The sequence below is a fragment of the Nansenia antarctica genome (genome assembly GCF_963989245.1).
Source record: "Nansenia antarctica genome assembly, chromosome: 17".
NCBI lineage: Eukaryota > Metazoa > Chordata > Actinopteri > Argentiniformes > Microstomatidae > Nansenia > Nansenia antarctica.
The window spans coordinates 16,835,779-16,857,468 of NC_137687.1; the positions used below are offsets into that span (position 1 = coordinate 16,835,779).

A 21,690-nucleotide genomic window follows, 5' to 3' on the forward strand; every position below is an offset into this window, starting at 1 on the left:
CTCTGCACGCTAATGATGCTTAAAGCTCTCATCTTACCAGCAATGGTCTATCAAGTGAGGGGTTTTCACACAAAACAAAAAATAAAATAATCTTAATATTCTCTTGTTCCACAGCCAAGAGTCCTACCACCACCCAGTCCCCCAAATCATCCTTCCTGGCCAGTCTGAACCCCAAGACCTGGGGCAAGCTGGGGGCGCAGACTAACAGTGCAAACTCTGAACCCTCCCGCACGGCAGGGGTGAGCGGCCTGGCACGGGCCCCGCCCAAGGACTCTGTCTCCAACAACAGGTAGGATAATGTTTAATATTATCAAATACAATGCCAACCAAAGGGGAGGTTTTCTTTGACTGGTCACTGTGGACAAAAAGAGATGAGGTAACACGTCTATCTTGTTAGTTATCTAGCTAGCTAGCAAACCAGCTGCATGAGCTGTACAAATGATGTCAATCTTGTCTGGTGCCGATCAACACTTTTAATGAAACCCCCCCTAACAAGCTACCTAGCTGCTAGCTAAACAACCCCCTAACAAGCTACCTAGCTGCTAGCTAACCAGTCCCCTAACAAGCTACCTAGCTGCTAGCTAACCAGATGTGATTAATGGAACCAGTCACTAACAAGCTACCTAGCTTTGACCACATGCCCCATGCTCCCCATGTTGGGTCTTGGTATACAATGTATCCATGTTATGTTTGTGTGGTTGTGTGGTTGTGAGTTGGCTATGTCTTTTTCTAGTCACCCGGTCAGTAGAAGCCTCGGTTCAATTTCATTAATAATACTGGAACTACTTTGTAGCTGCCCGGTTATCCCAAAATAATAAGTACAATCTAGAATCACATTCACCCAAGTTGTGACTATTCGGTTGTTAAGTCGTGACGTGTTTCCGGGTCCAACGTTGGCTGAGGCGCTCTCTTCGAAATGCCGCAGTAATAATAATAATTCATTATATTTGTATAGCCCTTTTCCGAGGCTCAAAGACACTGACAATGTGGGAAAAACGGGAAAGTACTGTGTCCCTTGTTGTATGAATAGATCTGAGTCTAAAAAACGATCGAACTGTCATTCTACCGCTTTAGTACACTGGTACTCTGGTGCGGGGAAGTTTTTGGACCCGGAAATTGCTAATGTGTGACGTCAGACTTGACTTAACCGAATAATGATATAATGGTACTGGTTCATGATGATTTAAACTGGTCTTTCCCCCCCAGGGATAAGATAAAAGCTTGGATCAAAGAACAGGCCAGCAAGTTTGTGGAGCGCTACTTCAACTCTGAGAATGTGGACGTCACAAACCCGGCACTGAATGTACTGCAGAGACTCTGCACAGCCACGGAGCAACTCTGCCTGCAGGTACGTGACCATTAAACTGTCATTAAACTCACTGTTCATAGTAGGCGTGTGAGTGACGGTATGAGAGTGTGATGCAACATTATGATGAATGATGAAACATTATATCGCTGTATGTTCATAATATGCAATTTCGTGGACACACACATTCCATGTCTGACACAATTTTAGGAAGTGTCCAAGAAGACATGATTCGTTCTAAATGAAGGTTTATCCAAGGACATAATTTTGAATTTCTCTGACCAGACAATCATTGTCCATTTCTCCATCTTGAAGCAACAACTCATAAGCAAGTCTGCACATAATCCCTCAGATGGCCTCATGTTTATAACAGGGTTCCCACGCTGGTCTTAAAAAGCCGTAAAGTCTAAAATCCAACAATCCAATCTAAAAGGCCTAAAAAGGTCCAGAATTTCAGCTATTGGGTCTAAAAATTAGGTGCCAGATCTTAAAAATGAGATCCTGCAAGGAAATCAGTCCGACCACATCTATTTACGCGGAAATGGATCAAGCTGGAACCAAAGAAATGCAAATTCCCTTCCTTTTTTGTCTGTATGGCAAAATCCCTAATTTCATCACCTCGAGGATGACAAAAAGCTATCATATGGTGTCGTGAATAGGTCAAAAATTCTATTCAAAGAGGTCTAAAAAAAGGTCTGAAAAGGTCTTAAATTTGACTTGTTGAAACTTGTAGGAACCCTGTTATAAACAAACTATAACTCCTTGTAAGCATTTTGCTCAACGATGCCCCCTGGTGGTTTTGCCAAGGTGAACAACCTGAAATAACTCACTAGTGCTGTCAGTCATGGTACACCAACAGCCCCACTTCTAAACTCTACAGTAGTAACATGTTCATATGACTTGTTTTGGCCTGTACTCTCAGTGTTATGCATGCTGCCTGGGAATCAGGGTTGCCAGATGGGCTGGTTTTTGGTGGATTTGGCTGTTTTTAGACTGGTTAGGCTGGAAATTGTCAATCCCATCTGGCAACCCTGCTGGGAATGCCTTCTCCCTCATGCAACGGTGTCATGATTAAACAATGTGTTTGTTTTGATCATCAAAGAAAGGTCTGGTAGCATGTGATGTGTTTCTGTATGGGTTTGTGAAATGGTAAAACCATGATAATGAGAAGGGGACACAGCACAGAGTTGTCTCTGAATGCAATGGCTCAAAAGTTCATTTCTAAGATGATAATTAATAATGAACATAATAATATAATATTTTTTTCTATTGCGTGACAACATTTTGTTTGCGACCAACTCATGTGCTGGTGCCTCCAAATGAAAAAGTGGGAAAATGTTAGTCTGGAGCCCTGGTGTGCCAGTACTCATGTCCAGTGGGGTAGTCTAGTTTTTTCTAGTGGGTATACTGTGATTTCTTTCCCTCCCAGCCTCATATCGTTCATTTCGGAACGGCATAAAAATAAATCTGCGCTCCCTGTCTAACGTTATATATCTAACATTACATGTTATAAGGCTGATCTGTGCATGATAGTGCTGCATTTTGGCATATTTCATGTCGCATCTCCCCCCGTTGATGGTATATGACGCTATAGTCAGTCCCAATAGTCCAAAATTCAAGTGCTTCGTAACACGGACAGGGTGAATTTTATGAATGAAAGTCACAAAACGCTGTTACGTATCCTCACATTTTTAAGTGGGTATACGGAAATCCTTGGCCTTTCCTAGTGGGTATACGGCGTAGTCCTGCGTATCACGTAGACTACACCACTGCTCATCTCATATTCATATCCATGAAGTCCTTTAAATCCAAGTTCAAAACTCACTTGTTTTCCTTAGCGTTCCCTGACTCACTCTGACTCCTGCCTTGTTTGTTTTGACGTGTTCTGTTCCTCTGTTTGTCTGACTGCTGTTTATTTTCTGTTTACTTACGCTTTAGGAGTACTTTTACTGTAAAGCACTTTGGTTGACAAGTGTCATGTTTAAATCGTGCTATATAAAATCCATGTGATTGATTGACATCGTTCCCCCTGCGTCCAGATGGACGGAGGTGTGGAGTGCCTTGTGGACATCTGCAGCATCGTGTCGGAGTCTGACGTGTCGTCGTTTGAGATCCAGCACAGCGGCCTGGTGAAGCAGCTGCTGCTGTACCTGACCTCCAGCAGCGAGCGGGACCTGGTCACCCGCGACGTCAGGCTCCGGAGGTTCCTGCACGTCTTCTTCGGCTGCCCGGTGAGAGAGGAGGAGGACGCCTCGGGGAACGCTTAACGCTTATGCACTCTTACGTTTATAGCCGAGCTTGTCAGACATCGTTTAGACAATGTTTTTGCGCCTTGGTTGAATTATGTTCGACAGCCATTCATAGTTTCTACCCCCTGGATTGGTGTTTAACCGTGGTTTAACACTAGAACAGCCATGAGTAAAGAAAAGTGTTATATCTTTGCACTGGATCACATTTCAGGACCCTCCTTTAATGACTTTAACTAGATATGTGCATTCTACCACCCAGTATCCTTACATTTTCAAAATCACATCAGGATAAGCTAGTATAAAGCTATTTTGCAGTTTTTCTGTGTCGGAAGCAGGCTAATTTACAAGCGGCCAACTAGTGGTCGTTGTGTGTAAATAGCAGCTTGAGCATTGTAAAGAGGGGGTCATTTGTCTTTTAGTAGGTAAAAAAGGCACGGCTGTTCTAGTGTTAAGAAGCCGTAACTGAGTGCGTCTTTCCTGTGTGTGTTGTGGTGTCCTGAAGGTTCCCGGTATGGAGCCTGTAGGTCGTCTGGACCCGTCTGAGAACGGGCCTCTCCTGGCTCTGGTGCACAAGATGAACAACTGCCTGAGCCAGATGGAGCAGTTCCCCGTCAAGGTGCACGACTTCCCCAGTGGGAACGGCAACGGGAGCAGGTCAGCACACCGCCCCTTACCTGTCCCTCTAACCTGCCTGTCTCTGTTCTACCGCCCTCTCACCTCACCTGGACCCCAGCCCTGTAACCCACCTGAGGGGGGGGGGGAGACAAAGATATCGCAGCTGTCCATATCTGCTGTGTTCTGTATTTTATTACATCTGAACGTGGGTTATACTTAGGTTTGGGGATCGCCACTGATTTCCCAAAACGATTCGATTCCGATTCACAGCTCACGATTCGATTCGATTCGATTCCGATTCGATCTAGTTACAATATACATTTTTTGCTTGAATATGAAAGAGATTCTCCGAACTAATGCTATAAATGGTTCAAGGAACCCTATAACATGTAGCATTGTTAAACATATCAATGAATTGACTCCAAAGCAGTTACATGGATGTACTTTTTATTTACATATGACTTTGCTTTTGTCCAGCTCATCTCTATCGTCACATTTTTTAAATCCAAAATTCACCCAGACATCTGACTTTAAGCCTGGTGGTGACTTGAGTGTCCCTGCCATCGCCATGTTTTTAGATTTTAGTGTTGGGACCTCACGTTGCGTGAGATATGATACATTCTTGTAGCGCGAGATCTGGCCACGAGATCTCGTTGCGGGTTGAAGCTGCAAGCAAAAAAAAAAGTATATGAAAGATCGATCTCGGGATTTATGAATCGATAATCGCTCATTTAATGAAGATCGATTCAGAATCGGGAAATCGATTTTTTGAACCCAGCCCTAGTTATACTTAAGCAATATCACACGAGAGGGAGTGCTGTTATACTGAATATCAGCACGGCTGTGATTCGAGGCCGCAGGCAGTATAACAGCACAACCTCGAGTGTGATATTGCTTTTATACAACAGTTCTACAGCTCCATTAATATGATATATTAACAGTAATAAGCGACAACAGATTATGATTTGTTCGTTTATTTAATCATTTATTTTGGCTCCGCCGCCAACAAAAAATAGTTCCGCAACTGAACTTCAACTGGACTGTTGCCTAGTAACCTGAACACAAACATGTAGTCTAATTAACGGTCATTTAGTAGAACACCTGTGCGGCGGAGTGATACATAGTTAAAAGTCCCAGTGCTGTTATACAAGTCCCAGTGCTGTTATACTGTATATCGGCACTCATGGCATGCCTCTTGTCCAATCAAATGACTTGTGGCGCTTTTCCATTACAGCGCCAAAGCAGGCCAGCCCGCTTCGGCCTGCTTCTTTTCCCCTTTTCCATTGTCGTCCCAGGTCGGTTCGGGTCGCTTCTTTAGCTCCACATCGAGAGCAGGGTCTAAATTTTAACATCCGGATCTTTTTGCCAGGCTGCGTGTGACGTGTGATGCTGCACACCGTTGATTGGTCAATGGAAATCGTCATCCCATGTCCATAGATTTCTTCACTAACCGCCATCTTGAAATACCACATTCGCTCTAGGAAAATGTCACTAGAGTTTCTGTAATAGCTTATTAATAAAGATTCGAAAGATTATGCTGACCATCGTATTATCTTAGTTTAATGTCATTTCAATGAATCATAGAACTTTTATTTACAACAAGCACAACACAAAAATCGCTATTATGCACCGTCTTTGTCCGTGAATAACACCGGCTGTGGAGGTGGTACAAACACAATACTCCTTTGCTAACTTCACCATCGGTCTACGGTCATTTTGAGCCCTTAACCACCGCGCTGACACCCCGAGAAGTTAAACTCGATGAACCGGGAGTTCACCCGCTGCTGCTGCTGTGCTGTCCAGCCATTTTCGCCGTTCACTCATGAGTCAAATTCCGGTAGATTCGTGTCTTGTCGGCGTTTCCCGATGATGATACTACAGTTCATAAAGCAGACAAGTGAAGGCAGTGTTTTTAAGGGTTCAAAAAACATGACTTTATTATGTGTACATTAGGGCTGCAACGACTAGTCGACTAGTCACGACTAATCGATTACGGAAATTCGTCGACGTGAAATGTTGTTGTCGACTAATCGCATAAAAAATTTGGTTAAAAAAACGTTTTTTTTTTTTTTTTTTTTTTTCCGGGAGCCATGCAAGAATCAGCTGGGTAAGTTTTAGCTAACGTTGTTAGCCAACTGGCTTACGTTATATTGTTAGGGTCGTAATGTTTATGTTAGCTTTACTGTTACATGTTGGAAAACAATGTCTCATGGACAGGGCTGTACATGCTATGAGCGTTTGTGCTATTAATTTATTTGCCCTGTGGCACGCATGTGACAGACAGAGGCGCTTGTATGTAACGTTACGTAGCAGGGGTTTTCCATGTTGAAGCCAGGAGAACGCGAGATGAAATGAAGTGAGGGGTGGTCGCTATTAAAATACCAGGTAGTCATGGTGGATGATCATGAATGATGCTTGATAAGTGAATGCTATTTCAATTATGTTGAGTCCACCAGCGAGCTGTCTGTAAGATAAACAGCGCCAAGCGTAGCCTACTAACGTGAGCTGTCTGTAGTCTAGCCAGCAATGCTAGCTAGCCAGTCAACTAGCTCTGTGAGCAGCTGTAGCTTGGCGTAACGTTAGGTTAGATAGCTAGTTAAGCCGGATTTATGCTTCTGCGTCGCCATTTACGCGCAGCGAAAAGCCACACGACTAATCGCGACTAATCGAAAAAATAATCGACAGATTAGTCGACTACCAAAATAATCGTTAGTTGCAGCCCTAGTGTACATAGCTTCCTCTCTCTCTTTCTCTTTCTCTCCAAAAAAATCACGGCTGTTGTTGCTGTGTACACCCGGAAGCTTTTTGCCAGGCTGCGTGTGACGCGTAACTCCGCCTACTATCGTCTACTCCTCCTACTAGTCCGGGTCGGTTTGTGTATAATGGAAAACCAGAACTGATCTAAAGCGGGCTGAACCGACCTGACGCGAGCCGACCTGGGCCGCTGATGGAAAAGCCCCATTGGTGGCAACTAACTGTTGTATACTAGACCTCATTCTCATACTATCTCCAGTACGGCTCTTGGATCTCCTGGACCTGGAATGTTTAAACCTATGTGGAGCCAAAGGTGCTTGGGTAAGGCTTGCCTGCTCTGTGTGTTAGTGTGCTTCACTATAGTGTGTGTGTGTGTGTGTGTGTGTGTGTGTGTGTGTGTGTGTGTGTCCATCAGAGGGTCTCAGGCGCTGAAGTTCTTCAACACACACCAGCTGAAGTGTCAGCTGCAGAGGCACCCAGACTGCACCAACGTGAAGCAGTGGAAGGGCGGGCCGGTGAAGATTGACCCCCTGGCTCTGGTCCAGGCCATAGAGAGGTACCTGGTGGTCAGAGGTGAGGACTGGCTTTGTTTTTTACCACTGATGGTACTGTACTGTGATGGTACTGTGATGGTACTGTACTGTGATGGTACTGTGCTGTGATGGTACTGTGATGGTACTGTGCTGTACTGTGATGGTACTGTGAAGGTACTGTACTGTGATGGTACTGTGATGGTACTGTACTGTACTGTGATGGTACTGTGAAGGTACTGTACTGTGATGGTACTGTGATGGTACTGTACTGTGATGGTACTGTGATGGTACTGTACTGTGATGGTACTGTACTGTACTGTGATGGTACTGTGATGGTACTGTACTGTGATGGTACTGTACTGTGATGTGATGGTACTGTGAAGGTACTGTACTGTGATGGTACTGTGATGGTACTGTACTGTGATGGTACTGTACTGTGCTGTGATGGTGCTGTGATGGTACTGTGCTGTGATGGTACTGTACTGTGATGGTATTGTGCTGTGATGGTACTGTACTGTGATGGTATTGTGCTGTGATGGTACTGTGATGGTACTGTGATGGTACTGTGCTGTGATGGTGCTGTGATGGTACTGTGCTGTGATGGTACTGTGATGGTATTGTGCTGTGATGGTACTGTGATGGTACTGTGCTGTGATGGTACTGTGCTGTGATGGTATTGTGCTGTGATGGTACTGTGATGGTATTGTGCTGTGATGGTACTGTACTGCTAATAAACACCTAATGGATCAGATTATATAACTAAACTAAATTTTGACCAAAAATTTAGATAGAACCTTCAGCGCGGTAAAGGTCACGGTGCTCATGGGGGATTTTGTGTGTGCAGGTTACGGACGAATCAGAGAGGAGGACGAGGATAGTGACGACGACGGTTCTGATGACGAAATCGACGAATCACTGGTGAGTGTCTCTGGCCTATTCATCATCCTTGCGAATCCCTTTACATACCAGCTAGCAGGGTTCCCACGGGTCCTGGAAACCCTTGAAAGTTTGTGAATTTGAGAGAAAAAAAAATCAAGGTCTTAAAAGTTTTTGAAAATAGACATGGGTCATTGAAAGTGCTTGATTTAATTCCCATTCAAGCCTCTCTTTTTAATTGTTGTCTGTGAGCGGTTAGTTCCTATTATATAAATTCTCATCTCGATCTGTCTCAAACTATGCCGTGTTGGGTCCTTGAATTTGAGGGAATTGAGTCTTGAAAGTGCTTGAATGTGATGTTTCAGAAGGTGTGGGAACCCTGAGATGGTGTTTTGCTCTGCCATGATTGATGTGACCTCCTAACCTGTCGTTCCTCCCCCAGGCGGCTCAGTTCCTGAACTCCGGCAGCGTGCGTCACAGGCTGCAGTTCTACATCGGAGACCACCTGCTGCCCTACAACATGACGGTGTACCAGGCCGTCAGACAGTTCAGCCTGCAGGCGGAGGAGGAGAGGGAGTCCACGGACGACGAGGCCAACCCGCTGGGCCGAGCCGGCATCTGGACCAAGACACACACCATATGGTACTACACACCACAACACACACCATATGGTACTACACACCACAACACACACCATATGGTACTACACACCACAACACACACCATATGGTACTACACACCACAACACACACCATATGGTACTACACACCACAACACACACCATATGGTACTACACACCACAACACACACCATATGGTACTACACACCACAACACACACCAAAACACACACCATATGGTACTACACACCACAACACACACCATATGGTACTGTAGACCCAAACACACACCATCTGGTACTGTAGACCCAAACACACACCATCTGGTACTGTAGACCCAAACACACACCATCTGGTAACACACACCATCTGGTACCCCCCCCTTCATCCTGGCTACCTACCGCACACACCACAGTACCCCCCCCCCCACACACACACACACACACACACTCAGGTGAGTGACAAACCCCTTCCTGTCTGTGTGTTTGTGACCCCCCCCCACTCTGTGAATGAATGAATGTATGAATGGTCTTTATTGTCATTGCTATAGTACAGGTACCAAACAACGAAATTTGGGAGGGGGGGCTCCCCTGGTGCTAGTGTGTCCTGTCAGGTATAAGCCAGTGACCCCCCCCCCCCCCACTCTGTGTCCTGTCAGGTATAAGCCAGTGAGAGAGGACGAGGATGGCAGCAAAGACGCGGTGGGAGGGAAGAGGGGCCGAGCGCAGACCGCCCCCACCAAGACCTCCCCCCGCAACGCCAAGAAGCAGGACGAGCTGTGGCACGGTAGGAGTCTCCTTCAACGGCCCTGCTTCGACTGGTCCTACTGGTCCTACTGGTTCTACTGGTTTCTACTGGTCCTACTAGTTTCTATTGGTTCTACTGGTTTCTACTGGGTTATTTTGTATTTTCTCACACGTACAATGAATTGGGGATCTGACAGTCTTCGCAGGGGAGTTAGTTAGTTGGCTAACGTTAAGTGCTAGTTAGCTAGTGCTAGTTAGCTAACGTTAGTAAGTGCTAGTTAGCTAACATTAGTAAGTGCTAGTTAGCTAGTGCTAGTTAGCTAACGCTAGTAAGTGCTAGTAATAATAATAATAATAATACATTTATTTTATAAGGCGCCTTTCATGGCACTCAAGGTCGCCGTACAACAACAAATCTAAAAACAGCCACAAAATTCAACTAGCTAACACTAGTAAGTGCTAGTAAGCGCTAGTTAGCTAGTGCTTGTTAGCTCGGCCCCTGGGTGAGCTAGAGAAACGCTGTCTTCGCCGGGGGGTGCAGTGGAGTGGCCGGGGGGCCGGGGGGCCAGAGGCCGCTCACCTGCCCCCTACTGGCTGTGAGGGGCAAGCACACTTCATAATTTCCACAGGAATTGTCCCTGTCTAGTTGTAATTACTACCGTTGAAACAAATGCTGCCTCTCTTAAGCCGAGTCTTGTCGTGTACTGCAACGCCTGAGCTGTGAACCCTGCACCCTTCTCCCCCCCTCTGAACCCTGCCCCCCCCCCCTCTGAACCCTTCTCCCCCCCTCTGCAGACGGCGTGTGCCCCAGCATCGCCAACCCCTTAGAGGTGTACCTCATCCACGAGCCTCCAGAGAGCATGACCTTCGAAGACCCCTCCCTGGACGTCAACCTGCTGCTGAGGGTCCTGCACTCCATCAGCAGGTTCTGGTTCTACCTGTACGAGGTGAGTGACCCGCTCACCTGGACAACATACGGGACAGCTGCTGGTGAAAAGTGCAACCAGTTGCCAAATTCATTTTTCATTATTATTTTATTTCTTTACATGTGCTTAAACTACAGATTGTAAGCTTTCAAATGATGTGTCATACATTGAAATGAACACGACAGGCGTATTTGAGGTACACCTCAAACACTAGAAACTAAAACTTATTGTTGACACAAGTTTCACTTTCACATTTTGACCCCTTCGAGTGAGCGTGTGGTTTGCAAGTTAACCAGTCGCAGTCACATATGCTCCTATCAGGTGATTGACCAATAGGTGTGTCACGCCTAGTTAAGTTGGAGATCTTGTTGATGAGTCAATAATTCTTTCTGTGAGAAACGATGGTGGAAGGCCTCTGAGTCAACGCCTCTCTCTGTCTTCTGAGCTGTTCCCTTGCCTCTCTGTCTTCTGAGCTGTTCCATCTCTCTCTCTCTCTTCTGAGCTGTTCCATCTCTCTCTTCTGAGCTGTTCCATCTCTCTCTCTCTCTCTTCTGAGCTGTTCCATCTCTCTCTCTTCTGAGCTGTTCCATCTCTCTCTCTCTCTTCTGAGCTGTTCCATCTCTCTCTCTCTCTTCTGAGCTGTTCCATCTCTCTCTCTTCTGAGCTGTTCCATCTCTCTCTCTCTTCTGAGCTGTTCCATCTCTCTCTCTCTGCTGAGCTGTTCCATCTCTCTCTCTTCTGAGCTGTTCCATCTCTCTCTCTCTTCTGAGCTGTTCCATCTCTCTCTCTCTCTCTTCTGAGCTGTTCCATCTCTCTCTTTTCTGAGCTGTTCCATCTCTCTCTCTTCTGAGCTGTTCCATCTCTCTCTCTCTTCTGAGCTGTTCCGTTGCCTCTCTCTCTTCTGAGCTGTTCCATCTCTCTCTCTCTTCTGAGCTGTTCCGTTGCCTCTCTCTCTCTTCTGAGCTGTTCCGTTGCCCCTCTCTCTCTCTCTTCTGAGTCGTTCCCTCTCTCTCTCTCTTCTGAGCTGTTCCATCTCTCTCTCTCTTCTGAGCTGTTCCGTTGCCTCTCTCTCTCTTCTGAGCTGTTCCGTTGCCTCTCTCTCTCTTCTGAGCTGTTCCGTTGCCTCTCTCTCTCTTCTGAGCTGTTCCGTTGCCCCTCTCTCTCTCTCTCTTCTGAGTCGTTCCCTCTCTCTCTCTCTCTTCTGCGCTGTTCCGTTGCCTCTCTCTCTCTCTTCTGAGTTGTTGCGTTGTCTTCCAGAACGCTGTGTGTAAGGAGATCATCCCCAACAGTGAGTTCATCAACAGCAAGCTGACGGCTAAGGCCAACCGGCAGCTGCAGGACCCTCTGGTCATCATGACCGGGAACATCCCCACCTGGCTGACCGAGCTGGGCAAGACCTGGTACTGATCACCACCGCTTCCTACTGTTTAACACACACAGGCCCTCGTACTGATATGCAGCTTTTTATCTGAAATAAAATGTGCTGCATGAAGGAATTCATCACAAATGCATGCTTAGGGGAAAACTCACACAAACAAATGACACAAACAATACATTATTTGTATGTAGCACATTGTAGCAATGTAGCAAATGTAGCACATTTCATACAACAGGGGCAATTCAAAGTGCTTTACATACATTATTAAAAAATACAGCAAGAGGAGCATAGTAAGAAAATAAAAATGGCAATGATTAAAAGCAAGTATAAGAAGTAAATAGATAAAACATTTAATAAGACAATAGTTGATAAAAGTGTTTGTGTTTAATCATAACTGGTGTAAAACATGAAGGTTTTTAGGTTAGATTTAAATATTTTAAGGGTTTGGGCCTCCTACCAATACCGTTTAATAACTGCTCTACACCCCCCCGCCCCCCAGTCCCTTCTTCTTCCCCTTCGACACGCGGCAGATGCTCTTCTACGTGACGGCGTTTGACCGTGACCGGGCCATGCAGCGCCTGCTGGACACCAACCCTGAGATCAACCAATCAGACTCTCAGGACAGCCGCGTGGCGCCCCGTCTGGACAGGAAAAAGGTTTGTTGTGATGAAGGATGTTCAGATCTGGCACGATGATGATAATAATATCCACATTTTACCAGTAGCTTTCTGGTCTTTTTGTTCTTTTACATTTCATTAACTCTCTCTCTCTCTCTTGTTCTCTCGCTCTCTTTCTCTCCAGCGAACGATAAACCGCGAGGAGCTTCTGAAGCAGGCGGAGTCAGTGATGCAGGACCTGGGCAGCTCACGGGCCATGCTGGAGATCCAGTATGAGAACGAGGTATAGCAGCATGGCCCTATCACATTTCTATTTTTTACCTCCTACCCCTTCGTTGTGGAGTGCCGCTCGCTTTTCGGCTTGCCCCTCGGAACAGAGTTACACTCAGGGCAGTTTACAATTACATTTACAAATCTTCCCCTATGACATGAGAACCCTTCAAGACCCTGATACGTCATCAGTAGTGTCTTAGAAAAGCATGGATGCTCACGATTCATTCACGCTATCAATCCATCAAACAAGTCTCTCTCTCCCCTCCCCCCCCCTCTCTCTCTCCCCTCCCCCTCTCTCTCTCCCCCCCCTCAGGTGGGCACGGGGCTGGGTCCCACTCTGGAGTTCTACGCCCTGGTCTCCCAGGAGCTTCAGCGGGCTGACCTGGGGCTGTGGAGGGGCGAGGAGGTCACCCTGTCCAACCCCAAAGGTAGGACCCCCACCCTCTGGGCCATGTTCATCTGACTAGTTGACGATCTAATGATCGCAAGGTCGGCAGATTGGCGGTTCGAGCCTCGGCTGGCCACATGTCGAAGTGTCCTTGGGCAAGACACTGAACCCCAAATTGCTCCCAGTGAGCGGGCCGGCGCCTTGCATGGTAGCTTGCCGCCATTGGTGTGTGAATGTGTGTGTGAATGGGTGAATGAGAGGCCGTTGTAAAGCGCTTTGGATAAAGGCGCTATATAAGTGCAGTCCATTTACTAGTTCTTTTAAAGGGCGTTTCATGCTTAAGAACCTGTGTTTTGGAGGCTCAGCTTGTAAACTAATCTATCTTTTCCCATCTCCTCCTCCATAGGAAGTCAAGAGGGGACCAAGTACATGTTCAGCTCCAGAGGGCTGTTTGCCGTTCCCTTCGGCAGGACAACCAAACCAGCGCACATCGCCAAAATCAAGATGAAATTCCGCTTCCTGGGCAAACTCATGGCTAAAGCCATCATGGACTTCAGACTGGTACGGACTACTTGGGTTCCATTGACAGACTTATCTGTATCTGCTGTGAAATGTGTCAATCATCTTCTTATGTATACACAGGGTTCCCGCGCTGGTCTTAAAAAGCCTTTAAGTCTACAGCATTCAGCAATTCAATTTACAAGGCCTAAAAAGCCCCAAAATGTCAGTTATTCGGTCTAAAAATGAGGTGCTCGGTCTTAAAAATGAAATTCTGCAAGGAAATCAGTCCGACCACATCTGAAATCAGTCCGACCACAGGTCTGAAAAAGGTCTAAAATCTTTGACTTGTTGAAACTTGTAGGAACCCTGTATACAGCTTTCGGAGCTGTGGTTAGTGCTTCTCCACCAACCTGACCCCCTCATATGTTCTAACGGGCCTCTCCTCCCCTACTCCTAGCTGGACCTGCCCCTCGGCCTGCCCTTCTACAAGTGGATGCTGAGGCACGAGTCCTCCATCAGCTCCCACGACCTGGTCAACATCGACCCGGGCGTGGCCAAGTCCATCCAGCACCTGGAGGACATCATACGCCAGAAGAACCGGCTGGAACAGGACCGCTCACAGGTGAGGCAGGGTGGAGAACCCTCACCCTCCCACACACCCCTCACCCTCCCACACACCCCTCACCCTCCCACACACCCCTCACCCTCCCAAACTTGTTTCCCCACGTGTTGCCCCTCTCACCAGCCCCTGTCACATATTGTTCTTCAGCAACAGTAAGAGTTTGGGTCAATCCTGAATTTTCACATTTATAAATGTAATGAAACATTCCTCTGTCCTCTCTCTCCTCCATCTCTCCTTCCCTCCCCTCCTCCATCTGTCTGTCCTCTCTCCTCCATCTGTCTCTCCTCTCCCCTCCCCCCCCTCCCCTACTCCAGACGAGGGAGACTCTGCAGCAGTCCTTGGAGAGCCTGAACATGAACGGCTGCTCCGTGGAGGACCTGGGCCTGGACTTCACCCTCCCGGGGTTCCCCAACATCGAGCTGAAGAAGGGAGGGAAGGACGTCCCCGTCACCATCTACAACCTGGAGGAGTACCTCAGGGTAGGTGGCCCTCACGTCAAACCACACAGACACACACACCATGCGGTGATGGGGTGGAAAATGAAATCTGCATCTCCATAAAGCATTCAGCAGCAGGAAGCATGAAGTGCTCTAAAACGTCCTGGTAGACGGCTGCGTTGACCCTGGACCTCAGAAAACACAGTGGACCAACACCAGCAGATGACATGGCACCCCAAACCATCACTGACGGTGGAAACTTTACACTGGACTTCAAGCAACGTGGATTCTGTGCCTCTCCTCTCTTCCTCCAGACTCTGGGACCTTGATTTCCAAAGGAAATGCAAAATTTACTTTCATCAGAGAACATAACTTTGGACCACTCAGCAGCAGTCCAGTCCTTTTTGTCTTTAGCCCAGGCGAGACGCTTCTGACGCTGTCTCTTGTTCAAGAGTGGCTTGACACAAGGAATGCGACAGCTGAAACCCATGTCTTGCATACGTCTGTGTGTGGTGGTTCTTGAAGCACTGACTCCAGCTGCAGTCCACTCTTTGTGAATCTCCCCCACATTTTTGAATCGGCTTTGTTTCACAATCCTCTCCAGGGTGCGGTTATCCCTATTGCTTGTACACTGTTTTCTACCACATCTTTTCCTTCCCTTCGCCTCTCTATTAATTTGCTTGGACACAGAGCTCTGTGGACAGCCAGCCTCTTTAGCAATGACCTTTTGTGTCTTGCCCTCCTTGTGCAAGGTGTCAATGGTCGTCTTTTGGACAACTGTCAGGTCAGCAGTCTTCCCCATGATTGTGTAGCCTACAGAACTGGACTGAGGGACCATTTAAAGGCGTTTGCAGGTGTTTTGAGTTAGTTAGCTGATTAGAGTGTGGCACCAGGGGTCTTCAATATTGAACCTTTTCACAATATTCTAATTTTCTGAGATACTAAATTTGGGGTTTTCATTAGTTGTCAGTAATAATCATCAAAATTAAAAGCAATAAACACTTGAAATATATCAGTCTGTGTGGAATGAATGTATAAATTATACAAGTTTCACTTTTTTAATGGAATTACTGAAATAAATCAACTTTTTGATGATATTCTAATTATATGACCAGCACCTGTATATGATGTCTTCTAAGGGTTTACTGAACTCAAGTCTTTTGAGTGCAAATATGCATCTGATCTTCTGCACACTTTAGCAGTTCTTCCGCTGTATTGACTATGTCGTCCCCCCCCCCCCCCCTCTCTCTCTCTCTCTCTCTTTCTCCAGCTGGTGGTCTACTGGACCCTCAACGAGGGAGTGTCCAGACAGTTTGAGTCGTTCCGGGAAGGGTTCGAGTCCGTCTTCCCTCTGCACCACTTGCAGTATTTCTACCCAGAGGAGGTGAGTACTGCTCCTGTTTAAACGTTGTAAGTTGTCTCTGTGAAGTAGAAGCCTCTAGAACACTCTAGTTCCAGATGCAAAGGTGTAGATCTTAATTGACAATGGTTTCGTTCGTAGCGTTTTCTGCGGTGTGTGTTCTCTTCTTTCCCCAATGAAGTCGTCTCTATTAACTGCGGTCCCTTCGTCCTGTCCTCTGTTCCTCTAGCTGGACCAGCTGCTCTGCGGCAGCAAATCAGAGACCTGGGACGTTAAGACCCTCATGGAGTGCTGTCGTCCTGACCACGGGTACACACACGACAGGTGAGGAACATGGGAGTTTTGACTTGGCATATATATATATGCCTTGACTGGTGATGCGTTCATACCCAGCATGTTCCTGCAAGTCATACGCCTTTAGAAATGTGTGTCCATAGAGGGTGTGTCCATAGAGGGCCTGGCCATAGAGGGTGTGGCCATTAGCCTTGACTGGAGTAGATGACAGACTGGGTGTCATGTGGAAGACTAGGTTATGGGAGATGGCAGAAGTGTTAACGTGTCTGTTGTGTTTCTCTCTCCCCAGTCGTGCGGTGAGGTTCCTGTTTGAGGTGCTCAGCAGTTTCGACGCAGAGCAGCAGAGACTCTTTCTGCAGTTTGTTACAGGAAGCCCCAGACTGCCTGTGGGAGGTGAGTGGTCTCGTGTAGTTTGGAGCAGCAGAAGGCGCTATATAAGTGCAGTCCATTTACCATTTACCATGTATTCTCCCAGGTTTCCGGAGTCTGAACCCGCCTCTGACCATCGTGCGGAAGACGTTTGAGTCTACAGAGAACCCGGACGACTTCCTCCCGTCGGTCATGACCTGCGTGAACTACCTGAAGCTGCCCGACTACTCTAGCATCGACATCATGCGCGAGAAACTGTTGATTGCGGCCCGCGAGGGCCAGCAATCATTCCACCTCTCCTGATCTCGGTCACATTCAAATGCCTTCTACAGCAATTGGTGAAATCATGACTTCCTTTTTTTTGTTTCTTTTTTGTAACCCCCCTACATCAAGGCAACGTGTACAGCCTTCTTGTTTGAGAAAGCAGCTTGCAGAAATTTAAAGACTTGAGATATATATTTGCTGCCCCCCCCCCCCCCCCCCAGTCTCTCCTACCAATGGAAAGGCATTACATGACTCACCGAACTTAAAAAAAAGAATTCAGAGAAAAAACTTATATCAGTAGTTGAGTTAATGTAAAAGACAAAAAAATAAAAAACACAAACAAACAAAAAAAAGACTTAAAAGAAAAAGATGGAAAAAAAAACCTGGGTGACAGACATTGCATTGCTGTGTGATATATATAAAAAAGGGATGTTTCCTCTCCAGAGTGGTGAGTTATGTCACTTTGTGATGGGGAGTTGGGGCGGGGCGGGGGGAGGGGGGGGTCGTCCATTGAGCAAGCTAGGTTCACTTTAGCTCCAAAGATCATTTGTACAAATTTGCAGACTTTGCTCATTCTACACATTTGATAGAATAGCTCTTTGTTCTCATGTCTCTTTCCCCAGTTTCTGTTTGCATTCTGTTCTGTACGAAACGCCCCGTTTGTGTGTGGCTTTTTAGTTCTGCTTTTACCCCCTCTTTATCCCTCTTTGTGTGTTTTTGCTTAAAATTTGTTATAACGAGAGTTGCAGTTGGTTGAATGCGGGTAGTAAAGAGAGTGTAGTATCTTCTTTTTTTTCTTTCTTTCTTTTTTTTTTTACAGAAGCTGAGTTGTTTAACCATTTAGCAGATTACGGTAAATGATTGAAATGAATGAGCTTGTTGACATTGTGTTCTGGCCTACATTTACAAAGGAGCATCAGCTCAGATGTTGAAGAGTTATAGCCAGTTGTGTTGGATAAGTAAACTTTATTTTGCTCTTGCTTTGATAGTAGTGTCTCTCTGCCGGACCCTGCGGGAGGCGGAGTGTGTTTTCGGGCGTACTGATTGGCTTAGCCAAGCTCGGAGCACCCGCGACCCATATTGTAGCTGAGCATAACATTTCAAGTTGATTTATGAAAAATACAATTTATATGCAGGATGTTTCACACCCGGTTTGAGGTGGGGAGGTCTGCTTTACCTTTTTATTTTATTTTTTGTCCTTTTTTTTCTCTCTCTGTAGTTCTCTTTTTTGCACTGCTGGCTTGGAACAAACCGTGGTGTGTGCCTGCAGTCTGTGGCCAGGAGGGGGCGCCACTGTATGCTCTTCTGGCCCGATCGTTCATGTGTTGGTTTCTAAGATCTGCAATAATTTACTGCATCAGGTTCATGTTTTTACCTGAACATAAATAAAGTAACTGTTTGACTCATCAGTGTTCTCCTTTTATTTCCCCCCCCCCACATTTTTTCCCCATTCAATTTGTTTAATCTTCTTGTAAAATAGGATCACTTGAGGGAAAGTTGAAGAATAAATGCATCAGTTGCCTTCTCAAGAGAGTGTCTCTGTCCACGAGCCATACAGGAAACTAAACTAGTCTGACCTCTACCTTCTGTGATCAGGTCTCTGTGACAGGAACATGGTTATACCTGCACATACTGGTCTGATATGAACATGGTTATACCTGCTCCTTACTGGTCTATATGAACATGGTTATACCTGCACATACTGGTCTGATATGAACATGGTTATACCTGCACATACTGGTCTGATATGAACATGGTTATACCTGCACATACTGGTCTGATATGAACATGGTTATACCTGCACATACTGGTCTGATATGAACATGGTTATACCTGCACCATACGGGTCTGATATGAACATGGTTATACCTGCACATACTGGTCTGATATGAACATGGTTATACCTGCACATACTGGTCTGATATGAACATGGTTATACCTGCACATACTGGTCTGATATGAACATGGTTATACCTGCACATACTGGTCTGATATGAACATGGTTATACCTGCACATACTGGTCTGATATGAACATGGTTATACCTGCACCATACGGGTCTGATATGAACATGGTTATACCTGCACATACTGGTCTGATATGAACATGGTTATACCTGCACATACTGGTCTGATATGAACATGGTTATACCTGCACCATACGGGTCTGATATGAACATGGTTATACCTGCACCATACGGGTCTGATATGAACATGGTTATACCTGCACCATACGGGTCTGATATGAACATGGTTATACCTGCACCATACGGGTCTGATATGAACATGGTTATACCTGCACCATACTCTCTCATCTGGGTCAGTAGTAATATAATAAGCATCTAGCCGATGTTGGCAGCGGTCGCACAGTGCGGCAGATAAACGTCGTCGTTAAGACATCGTAAAGCTGTTTCCATCCATTGGCATCAGACGCATGAAGTGTTGTATTGGGTGAAGCTTATAAATGATGTGAATTGATGATATGAACATATTGTGTGCCAATCTGCGGTGACCACAGTCCATAATCATTCTAAAAACAACAATGAACACCTGTAAAAACCTGCTTTTTATACTAGCTCGCCTCGATAATCTTATCACTCAATTCAATGAGAACACTAGGAATGAACAATTAGGAGAGGGTTAATTGCTTTTACTGTAGGTTACCTACTATTTAACACCTAAAGATACAGTAAAAAAAATAAATAAATGTAAATCTTAAATGTAATGTCATAATGGGAAGTCAGTCTGTCTTTGCAATGGCTTTTTTATAATAGAATGTTTACTAATTATTATTATTATTATTATTATCATCGTGACATAAACATCAAGTTGCCCACAGCAGTGGCTCAGAAATATCAAGTGAATACAAAGTATAACGATAATAAATATTGTCGGCTATTCATGTTGCATAATCCACTCTTCTCCATATGAGATGACTTTGACCAGTAGGCTAAATATGTTTTCATTGTGATAATTTCCCCATGTAATGTATATTATTTGCTTGAGATATTAAACATACAGTTCCACGGAAAATATTTATCTGTCTTATTTTAGCTCCTAATATTCAGTTGGTTTATCGTGGCGGACGAGTTACGAGGGAATTTCGGAGGGGCTCGTCTTGCTTTGCCATGACCTCCAAACCACCTGGTTCTCTCACCTCATTTCAATAGGGTGGAGGGAGGGGGAGAGGGGGTAGGTAATAGAAGGGGGAGGAGGGTGGAGGTAGGAGGAGGGGGAGGCGGCGAGTAGGGGGAGAGGGGAAGGAGGGTGGAGGGGGAGAGGGGTAGGAGGAGGGGGAAACGAGTGTAGGTAGGAGGGGGAGAGGGGGTGTAGGTAGGAGGAGGGGGGAGGTAGGAGGAGGGGGAGGAGGGTGTAGGTAATAGGAGGGGGGAGGGTGGGGGTAGGAGGAGGGGGAGAGAGGGAGGAGGTAGGAGGAGGGTGTAGGTAGGAGGGGCAGGAGGAGGGTGGAGGTAGGAGGGGCAGGAGGAGGGTGGAGGTAGGAGGAGGGGGAGGAGGGTGTAGGTAAGAGGAGGGGGAGAGGGGGAGGAGGGTGTAGGTAAGAGGAGGGTGTAGGTAAGAGGAGGGGGAGAGGGGGAGGAGGGTGTAGGTAAGAGGAGGGGGAGGAGGGTGGGGGGAGGAGGGTGTAGGTAGGAGGAGAGGGGGAGGAGGGTGTAGGTAGGAGGGGGAGGAGGGGGGAGCTGCAGCACCACAACATGGCGACCGGAGTGTGGGCGTGTGTAAAGAAGTAGGAGTGTCGACAGAAATGTAGTTTCGAAAGCAAGTAGCTAATTGGTGTCTTATCTGATGGATTGATATGTTTATTTCAAATATGTGCAAAAAAGATAAAGCAACAATAATTAATATAACGGAAAACAAAAAACAAAACACATATTCGAAAAGGAGTGGGAAGAAGAACAACTTATTCAGTCCCACCCCTTCTCCATAAATCAGAAAGAGGCTTCCTGTTCAATTCCATACAATCTCATTATATATACAGATACTGTGTACCCAAAATACTAATATCGTATTTACATACTTAATGACATAAAAAGAAAAAAAGAAAACAAAGAATAAATATTTAGGAACCCAAATGATAAATGATAATAAATAAACAATAACCCCTGTAAACACCTTGGTGTTTGTCACCATCTACAGGCTTGGAGGAGAGAAAGACCTGGCCAACAGAAGGCCAGGTGAAGGGATATAGTCCTGGCTAAGAGAAGGTCAGGTGAAGGGATATAGTCCTGGTTAAGAGAAGGTCAGGTGAAGGGATATAGTCCTGGTTAAGAGAGCGCCAGGTGAAGGGATATAGTCCAGGCTAAGAGAGGGCCAGGTGAAGGGATATAGTCCTGGTTAAGAGAGGGCCAGGTGAAGGGATATAGTCCTGGCTAAGAGAGGGCCAGGTGAAGGCATATAGTCCTGGCTAAGAGAAGGTCAGGTGAAGGGATATAGTCCTGGCTAAGAGAGGGCCAGGTGAAGGGATATAGTCCTGGCTAAGAGAGGGTCAGGTGAAGGGATATAGTCCTGGCCAAGAGAAGGCCAGGTGAACGGATATAGTCCTGGCTA

General features: G+C 46.2%; 1 protein-coding gene across 2 annotated transcripts in view; it reads left to right on the top strand.

The window, feature by feature from the left end:
• The window catches only part of trip12 (thyroid hormone receptor interactor 12), a 63,430-nt gene extending 44,895 nt beyond the window's left edge, over positions 1 to 18,535 (top strand). For both annotated transcript variants that reach the window (XM_080547580.1, XM_080547581.1), the window contains exons 24-43: positions 115 to 289; positions 1,207 to 1,348; positions 3,346 to 3,537; positions 4,058 to 4,209; positions 7,340 to 7,497; positions 8,302 to 8,375; positions 8,776 to 8,975; positions 9,610 to 9,737; positions 10,493 to 10,644; positions 11,881 to 12,023; positions 12,501 to 12,657; positions 12,803 to 12,901; positions 13,205 to 13,319; positions 13,686 to 13,840; positions 14,238 to 14,402; positions 14,717 to 14,881; positions 16,110 to 16,223; positions 16,429 to 16,523; positions 16,783 to 16,886; positions 16,969 to 18,535. In XM_080547580.1, the coding sequence (XP_080403706.1) occupies positions 115 to 289; positions 1,207 to 1,348; positions 3,346 to 3,537; positions 4,058 to 4,209; positions 7,340 to 7,497; positions 8,302 to 8,375; positions 8,776 to 8,975; positions 9,610 to 9,737; positions 10,493 to 10,644; positions 11,881 to 12,023; positions 12,501 to 12,657; positions 12,803 to 12,901; positions 13,205 to 13,319; positions 13,686 to 13,840; positions 14,238 to 14,402; positions 14,717 to 14,881; positions 16,110 to 16,223; positions 16,429 to 16,523; positions 16,783 to 16,886; positions 16,969 to 17,165 (2,882 nt within the window). In that variant the 3' untranslated portion in view covers positions 17,166 to 18,535. The remainder of the gene's footprint in view (positions 1 to 114; positions 290 to 1,206; positions 1,349 to 3,345; positions 3,538 to 4,057; positions 4,210 to 7,339; positions 7,498 to 8,301; positions 8,376 to 8,775; positions 8,976 to 9,609; positions 9,738 to 10,492; positions 10,645 to 11,880; positions 12,024 to 12,500; positions 12,658 to 12,802; positions 12,902 to 13,204; positions 13,320 to 13,685; positions 13,841 to 14,237; positions 14,403 to 14,716; positions 14,882 to 16,109; positions 16,224 to 16,428; positions 16,524 to 16,782; positions 16,887 to 16,968) is intronic.
• The last annotated feature ends 3,155 nt before the right edge of the window (positions 18,536 to 21,690 follow it).